Consider the following 8,826-nt stretch of genomic DNA (forward strand, 5'->3'; position numbering starts at 1 on the left):
ACTTGTCTAGGGTTTTATGTTTTGTTCTGTTTTGTTGGTGGTGGTTGGTAGTTTTGTCTTTGTACATAGTTTCTTGGTCCCCAGATGATTTTGATTAGTGTCTCTGGTCAAGAAAACGGTTCGTTCCCAGTTATTCCCCCATCTTTCCCCCCACCCTAATCCCCAGAACCATCCTGCTCCTCCAAATCCCCCGGCTCTAATCTTTGCTTTTCTTTCCCCCCCACCACGCCCTGCTCACCCAACTGCCCCCCAATTGTCTCCTGTCATCCCATACTTTCTCCACATCCAACACCCCTGGTCCTCTGAGCTGGGGGACGGTTGGGGCAGGGTGCAGAGTGGAGCTGAAGAAAGGGGGAGAAAGGGGACTCCCCAAATGCAGGCAGGATAACGGACACTCTAAATGAGGGGAAGTAGGCCAGAGGAAGAAGAAACGCACCCCTCAGCTCCCCAGTCTGCCCCACCCGGCACCTCACACCCTTCTCAGTAAGTGGCTGAGAATTTCATCCGCTTCTGCTTCTGTCTCTGGTTGCAAAACCACACCCGCACCACGTTCTTTTTGAGGTCCAGTTTCTCAGCGATGGCGGCGATCTTCTCCGACGAGGGCCGGGGTTGTACGGCAAAGTAGGCCTCGAGGGAGCGCTTCTCCGGCGCGGCGATGGAAGTCCGCTTGCGCTTCTTCTCGCCTCCGTTGAAGAGCTCGGGCTTGTTCATTTTCTCACGCTGCGCGCCCTCGGCCTCCTCCAGCCACGCCTGCAGGATGGGCTTGAGCGCGATCATGTTGTTGTGCGAGAGCGTGAGCGACTCGAACCTGCAGATGGTGCTCTGGCTGAGCGAGCCCACGCCCGGGATCTTGAGGTTGGCCAGCGCCGAGCCCACGTCGGCCTGCGTCACACCCAGCTTGATGCGCCGCTGCTTGAAGCGCTCGGCGAACGCCTCGAGCTCGCGCGGGTCCGTGTCCGAGTCGCAGATGGACGCCAGGCCCGCCGCGCCCACCACCGCCGCCGCCGCCGACGCGGCTGCCACCTGCCCGGCCGCCGCCGCTGCCGCCGCCGCCGCCGCGCCGTGGTGAGCGGCCGCGGCCACCAGCCCGGGGTGCGGCAGCCCGGACGGCATGTTCATGGCGGCCGCGGCCGCCGGGTGCGACAGGTGGCCCAGGCCGTGCATGTGCGGGTGCGGATGCGCCGAGCCGCCCAAGAGCCCGCCGCCCGGGCCGCCGCCGCCACCTGGGCCACCGCCGCCGCCGCCACCCCCGGGGCCGCCGCCGCCCGGGCCACCGCCGCCCCCCGGGCCGCCTCCGCCCCCAGGGCCGTCGTGGGCGCCGCCGCCACCGCCCGCCGCGCCCGCGCCACCCGCGCCGGCCATGAGCGCAAGTGACGGCGACGAGATGTGGTCCAGCAGATCGCCGGGCTCGAGCGCCTGGTGGTGATGGTGGTGGTGGTGGTGGTGCGCCAGTGGCACGGTGGACGTGGACGTGCATGGCACGCTATTCATCGTGTGGTACGTGGCGTCCGGCTTGAAAGGGTGGCTCTTGCCCTGGGACACCGCGATGTCCACGGCCGCCAGCGCCTCGGCCCGCGCCAGCAGCGTCTCGTCCAGGCTGGCGAAGAGGTTGCTCTGCAGCTGCAGGCGACACAAACCAAACCAAAAAGAAAAGAAAAAGGGAAAAAAACAACACCAAAAAAAAAAAAAAAAGCCACATAAAACAAACACACAAACCGGAAAGCACAGGCAAAAGGCAAACACAATGAAACCAAAACAACAACGGGGGGTGGAAGTGCGGGATAAACGGAGGAGTGGGGAGGACGTGTTGAGAACGAGCAGGGGAACACAAGGGGAGGGACAGGGCAGCAGCGAAGGGCGGAGAAGGGTAGAAGGGGACGCAGAGATACATTCCGGGAAAGGGAACGGAAGACGGAAAAAGGACGAAAAGAAGAAAAAGAAGAAACGGAGATGTAACTCGAAGCTAAAGACCCGTGTTACACACCCGAGCGAGCATAGAGATCGCCTTGTCCAGGCGTGAAATTAACAGAGAAAGTGCAGCAAAGTCAAGAGTCATGGCCCCAGAGCTGCCCGCTGGTGGCAGGCGCTGGACAGAGGCACGGGCCGACGGAACAGGACCTGAAGCTCCCCTGGCCACACGTGCCACACAGCGGGGTCCCTCTACAAAAACTCCCGCCCGCCGAAGCGGGACCCGGGGCGGCCCACGGCAGCCCCCCGACATGCAGCACCTCGGAGCGGAGGAGGGGGCGTGCGCGCGGGCCGGGGCCGCGGGCGTGGGGGGCGCTTACCGGCGGCGTGGGCAGGCAGGCCCGCCGGATGGCCTCGGAGCTGGAGTGCAGCGACGGGTACTTGTGCTCAGGGAGGGTGGGATGCATGGCAAAGTGAGGCTGCTTGCTGTTCATGGACATCATCTTGACGCCTTGGCATGGAAATATCCACAAACACTCGCAAAGTCCGCAGCAAAGTGCGCACGCCGGCTCGCCCGGCCTCCCTTCCGAGGCTGCGGCCGCAGCGGCCCGGGGCGGCTCGCACTGGCCTCGCCGCGGGGCTGCTGATGCTGCTGAAGCTGCTGAGGCCGCCGCTGCTGCTGCTGCTGCTACTGCCCCCGCCGGCTCGCAGCCTCCGAGCCGACCGCGCAGAGCGCCCGCGCGCAGGTCTCGCGATCCCGCTCCTCCAAGAGCTCTAGCCCAGCGCGCCGACGGGCTGCACTCCTCTTACACCTGAGCCCCACTTCTCGCGGCCGGCCCGGGGAGCTCTCGCGAGAGCTCGCGGCCCCGCTGCGCGGCGGCTGACAGGCATCAGCTGTCTCAGTCTGTCTGGCGCGCGTTCTCCCCCCCGGCCGCGGCGCCGTGCTTTGGGCGAGCGCGCGCGCTCTCGCTCGCTCGCTCGCTCGCTCGCTCGTCGAGCCGCCCGCGAGCGACCGGCGGCGCGTGGGAGCCGCTCTTATAGTGACCACCAGCCAGGACGAGGCAGGTGATGCACCTGTAGCTGGCCAGGCATGCGCACTGCGCGCCTCACCTTTCCACCGCGGGTCTGCAAAGATCAGAAAGGCCAGCTATTGTCTAAGGGTAGGCATCTTTTGGAGGAAGACAGGGGATGCAGGCACTCTTCTGTGTGTTTTCCTCCCACTCAGTCGCCTGTCCAGAATATATGTGTATTATTAGGCACACCTCCACGACTGGGTGCCTAACAAGCTGTTATATAATGTATACAGAGAGACATTTGTATGTTAAATTATGCCCGCGCGTTCCTCTGTATATGGAGAAAAATAACAACACAGAAAGGCGATGTGGAAGATGCTGTTTTTATGCTGCAGGAATCTGGTTCTTTCATGGTTTATAAATAGGCTCTTGGAGAATAGCCGTGACAGACAGTTGTTTGAAGCAGTCAGACGCTATTGATTTCCACGTAATTTAATTTCTCTGCATACTTTGTTGTTGTGAATATAACTGTGTCAGGCACCACCAGTGACAGTCACTTAGGAGCCACTAGGAGCATGTGCTTTCTACTCAGGAAAGGCTGTTGAAATGGAATTGTGCGTTTCTCTTATTGTGTGTCTCCTTTAACCGTGTACAAACTCACTTTTCAAAGGAGCGATAGGTGATCTGAGGCTTCTAGTCATCAAAAGGGAAAAACAGTTAACAGGGTGTAGCCAGGGATCTTTTTCTCTCCTGTGACACACACACACACACACACACACACACACACACACACACACACACACACCGCTTTTTACTGGAAACTCCAGCAAAAGAAAATCACTTCAGAGAAAAGAGAATAAGATGTTGAAAAGAGAACTTTCTTTAGCATCGTTTTGGCCCCTGGCGTCTTATCTGTGCCTGCTTATATTGTTTTTTTTTTTCCCTTGAAACAGGATGACGCTAACCTGTAGGAAATTGTGACTCAAAATATTAATTCAAATCAGATTGAACAAACTGGTACCTGTCTGGTCCAGTTTTTAATAATAGTGATAATAAGCCTGCGAAATCAGACCTAAGAAGAAATCAATTAACCAACCTGTTATATTACTCTCATGTAGCAGGGAGATCAAGGACCTCTCAGGGGAGCCTCAGCTCGGGTGCCTAAGTCCCTAAGGACACAGTTCTTGCCTAGGGTGATAATAACGGTCCAGATGTTATCACATCTGCTAGCGAGAGAGCCTGAGAGAGGCAAGAAACTGCCTATGGGAAGCAGAGATCAGATAAATTATCTTTCTGATCACTCACACACCAAGGAGGTCTGCATTTTCACCAAAGGGCAGATCTCGCCTCTGAAAACCTAAATCTGCAGTCCAGTAGATTTTATTTTCCTTTGCTTTAAAACGTGTACGTCTTCAGGATACCTACTCGGGTTATTCAGATTGCAAGACAAGCCCACAGGCGTCACTAGCGTTTTCTTTCTTTTCTTTCCTTTCTGTCCTCCCACCCCCTCCCTTTCTTCTAGCCTGAGAGGGAAGTGAGAAGGATGTTCATTTGCTGGTGCAAGAAGGAGCCACTTCTTCATCCATTATGTGATTCCCCAGGGAGCGCTAAATGCAACTTTATCTCAGCGGGAGTGGACCAAGAGCGGAACGACGCACAGGGAAAGAGTGAGTTCTATGGTGCCTGTCCCACTGGGTGTCCGGGCTTAACCTAATCCTTCCTGACACCCACTACAGTGGGTCCTTGCTTGGCTTGTGGGGTGTAGGACAGAATGCCCTGCCTTCTTAGTTGCAAGCTCCAGCAGTCTGAACTCCCAGGTCCTGGGGAAATGCTTGCCTCTAGGGACCTTAAATGGTGCAGGACAGACTGAAAGGCAAACAGGGTAGGTTTGTGGCCAGATGGATCCATCAGGAGGGGGCTGGAGGGCACAGTGTCCTTACCTACCCCAAGCAAACCTCAGTTCACCCTTCTGACCCAGCTGGGAGGTGCAATGTTTTGAAGTCAGGGGCTAACCATCCCAAGACGACCTTCCTAAGGCACCTCTCTTTTGAAATCGGGGTACTTTTCTTTCTCTGAGTAAGGCCAGACTTCTGCCCTGTCCTTTTTGCTGGGACTGGAAATACAGGGACTATGGGTCCAATCCAAAGGTCATCCGTGGCTCATTTGTTTTCCACCATGACACTTGTAGCAAACAGAGATATAACAAATAAGACTTGTGTTTAAAAAAGAGAAGGGGCCAGGGACAAGAAAAAAAGTCAGGAAGTGTTCAACAAGCCAAGGCTGATGGGGGATTGCAAGATCGGTGAAGGGCTCTCCTTAAGAAGGCAGAGACTGGACCAGGGTGTGCTTGCCCCAGGCAGATGCACCCTGAATGTTCTTTTCATAGTCCCCTGAGTAGCTCCTATCTTCATCTTCCTTCCTTAGCCATTTGCTCATCCCTGATCTGGGACAGTACAAGATCCCGGAGATAAAAAAGGACCTGTAATTTGTGAGATGTTTACAGTCTGTGAGCATTGGGAAGCCACAGGAAGAGGGTGTGTGTGCTATAGGTGTGGGATTTGTGATGAGAGATTGACACAGGGAAGCGCACAATAATGCTTGGAGAGCCATCCTGCCCAAGGCTGTACAGCCTCAGTTCCACACTACCCTGAAACACTTTCTTCTGAGGGCTTTGCCCTCCCATATGTCACCGCCTTGTGTTCTTGGCTTGACTTGGCGGCTGCTCTAAATAGTTGGCTTCTGCCTGTGCTAATGGTGCCTACATGGGGTGTGCACCTTGGCATGGATTCTGGGACAATTCCCCTCACCTTCTTATTCAATGACCAACACAAGCTATTCTCTCCATCCCCAGCTCATAGCTTTGCATTTTATCAGGAGAGGGGTAATGAATGCCCAGCTATTGATTTCCAAGGAATTTCTGCCCCATGGGATGGGGAGGGGGGTGATCTATCGTCTCAGGCAGAGACACATTTCTTTCCCTCATTAATTAATTTTCTCCTCCTCTCTTGGCAGCCCTGGCTTTATATTTCCATTGGCAATACCACTTTACAGAACTAGAGAGCACGCTGGTTAGCTGGAGTGAGGACACAAGGGGGAACCAGAGCTAGGGCCTGCTCAGTCTTGGGGAGAACTCTCTTCCATTGGCCCCACCCTTCACCCAGGAGGATGTGCACGGGCCCCTGTTGTCCATCTGGATATTAGCTTTTTCCTTCCAAGAAGTAGGACGCTGGAAAGTAAGTTTCTGGTATAGCCTCTAAGTCGATGGCTGCTCTCCAGGAGTTGACAGTCTGTGAGCAGGGGGAAGCCACAGGAAGAGGGTAACAAGTGTTGCAGGTGTGGTGGGAACGACACAGGGAAGTCCAGGTCTTGCAGGCAGTACTACCCAGACTCTGGGAGTCACGTATCTACAGGCACTGTCCAGGCTCAGAGAGGGACCAGCGTTCATGGGCAACTCAAAGGCCCAGAGCACTAGCTTCAAAGTCCACTCAGCACAGTGTGATAGTACAGACAGAGGAGATAAGGGCTTTAGCGTCCTAGGGGAGGATGCCCTTTGACAGTCCCACACCTCCTCATTCCACCACTAAAGGTCTCAGGACCCTGTCTCCAGGGAGCTACCTGACCTCTTATAGCATAGTTTTCTCCCTGAGCGTTTCAGCCTTGTACACCCTTTCCAAGGTGTTCACTCCTTGCCAGGCCTTCCCAGGGCCCAGGGCCTTCTCTGGTATTCTGGGAATCTGGACACCCACCAGAGCACCATCTCCTCCCCCCCACACACACACACCGACTAGTGCTGGGGGTTAACCCCGTTATGCCTGGTCCAGCAAGTCGAGTGCACACTTGAGCCGGATCCCGGCAAGCTCGCGCTAGGACTCCAGGAGCCTTTCTGGGAAGCCCCTGTCCTTGCTATCCACCCCACCCCTCGGACTGGCAGCTGCTTGCCTTTCCTCCCTTGGTCTGAGAGTTCCAGGCCTGAGAGGCAATTGGATCTTCCCTAGCCCTTTTCCAAGACTCCTCAATCTGCATTCAGAAAGGACAGTTGCTAGGAACAGCCCTGCGGGGAGGAGGGGTGAGTTCTCAAGTAAAGCAAAACTGTGGAAAAAGTCATGACTTCTTTTTCTCTATACTCCCCCACCCCTTAGCTTAAATGCAACTTCTTTTGGGGGCATCTTACTGAAGATGACCACCCCACCCAAAGATGACCTTGCGAGCAGGATTGGGCTTCCCAAGTAAGTTCATTACAGGTCTCTCTGCGCTTAGCGTTGGTTATGTTCTGTACGGACTTGCGTCCATTTCCGCCCTAATCTCTCACCCTACCAACCTACCTTAGGAAACCCTCCCGGAGAGACCGACCCAAGAGAACAACCCTCACGGGTGCTTGGTCTCCCTGCCTGTCAGTCAACACTATTACTTTTGCAAACCAAATAATCACTGTTATCCTGTTAACAAGGTCGCCGGCCCCGGTGCTTTAGGGCCCTGAAGAACAGAGGCTCCGAGTTCCGTCTGCGCCCTGCGGGCTCAAGACTAGAGAGAACCGCGCTGATCAGAAAAGGAGCGTCCAGGTCCCTGGTTTAAAATAACCACAAACAAACTCGTCCACAGGTACGCTGGTCCCTGACCCCACGCGACAAGATGCAAGTGCTGTCGCCTTCCTGTGTCAGATACCCGCTGATCAGTCGCTAGGTCCCGGACACACACTCCCCCTGCTTTCGGGGCGCGCTACCGGCGAGGACCAGCAGTTCCACCCAAGAGACCTTCTGAGGATGGAGAAGGGCGCTCTCGCCGACCTCCGCAGGCTCCCCTCGGCCTCCAGGAGCTGGATCCCTCGAGGTTCTAGAAGCCACGGAGAGAAGCGCGAGGCCGCCAGTCCAAGCCCGGGAGTGCAGAGCTGGGTCCTGCCGCCCGGCTCTACCGCTCGCCTCTCGCCGCACTGCCGCCAGCCGCCCCTCCTTCCCGCCGCCCGCACAAATCAAAGCCCCTTGCGAGGGACTGGGAAATAGTTGCCTTGTCATGTAACACATTGCCCTGATTTATTATAAAATTTTAACGAAATCATGCATATTTTAACAGCCTTTAATCACTGCATGAAAATTTAATTCATGGACTGTAGCGCGTTTAAATAAATGAAGTGTTAATTCATTAGGATTAATTAATTTGTTAAAGGATTGTGTGCAAGGTTAAGGTGGAAAGAAAACTCTTTGTTGGTTTCGCGTCTTAATCGCCAGGTTTCGAAAGTGATAATAAAATGAAAGGAAACCACAGAACCGGCTAGTGGAATGCGGCCTGGGAAGGACCAGCTAAGTAAGAGCGCCCTCAAGAGCGCGGGAAACTTGGGCTGGAGAACCTGAGGCGGGGTGGGTCCTCCCTAGTGACTGGGAAGGGGAGGGCCTGGGCAGAGGGGAAGCTGGCAGGAATCCCAAATGGCTGAGTTCCCGGGGAAGAGTGGTGGGAAAAGGGACTGAGCTGCTGCGGGTGGGCCAGACCCCACCTCTACACCTTAAACACGACGATGACCTTCTCTAAACCCTCAGAGGGCCAAGCCTCGGCTTAATGGACAGCACATGGCCCGCCCCGCCATCTCCAAAGCGCTCCAGCGCCTAGGGAGCCACTGTCTCGTCACCAGGCCGCCGCTTCAGGCGGCTGGAGCGAGACCCAGAGTCTCTGGGGGATTCTGAAAGGAGGAGGAGCAAAGCTGTGGCTGGAGCAATACCGGAAGCTCTTTGCCATTCGGAGCCTTGCCTCCAGTACCTCTTCCAATAAAGCTGCTAAAAAAATTTCCCCTTCCGACAAGCAGAAGAGAGGCCCTCTTCTGCAACGAACTCTATTTACCCTTCAAGATTCTAAGGGGAAAACACCTCTGTGAAGTTTTCAGACGTCCTCAGGATTCACCTGTGCCCTAAGAATCAAA

General features: G+C 55.6%; 1 protein-coding gene across 1 annotated transcript; it reads right to left on the minus strand.

The window, feature by feature from the left end:
- Positions 1-241: 241 nt before the first annotated feature.
- Pou4f1 (POU class 4 homeobox 1) lies at positions 242-2,524 on the minus strand. The gene is made up of 2 exons (XM_085698221.2): positions 2,289-2,524; positions 242-1,620 (listed from the first exon to the last, which is right to left on the minus strand). The coding sequence occupies exons 1-2, from the start codon at positions 2,409-2,411 to the stop codon at positions 481-483; spliced, it is 1,263 nt and encodes a 420-aa protein (XP_085554347.1). The 5' UTR covers positions 2,412-2,524; the 3' UTR covers positions 242-480.
- Between the last annotated feature and the right edge of the window lie 6,302 nt (positions 2,525-8,826).

The sequence above is a fragment of the Myodes glareolus genome, chromosome 12 (genome assembly GCF_982192425.1).
Source record: "Myodes glareolus chromosome 12, mMyoGla1.1, whole genome shotgun sequence".
Taxonomy (NCBI): Eukaryota; Metazoa; Chordata; class Mammalia; order Rodentia; family Cricetidae; genus Myodes; species Myodes glareolus.

What these genes read in the sequence shown, in the direction of transcription:
- Pou4f1 (XM_085698221.2), bottom strand. Translation starts at nt 2,411, where the DNA reads ATGATGTCCATGAACAGCAAGCAGCCTCACTTTGCCATGCATCCCACC. An exon ending in CCTGCCTGCCCACGCCGCCG is followed by an intron (nt 1,621 to 2,288) that starts GTAAGCGCCCCC and finishes TGTCGCCTGCAG; the next exon opens with CTGCAGAGCAACCTCTTCGC.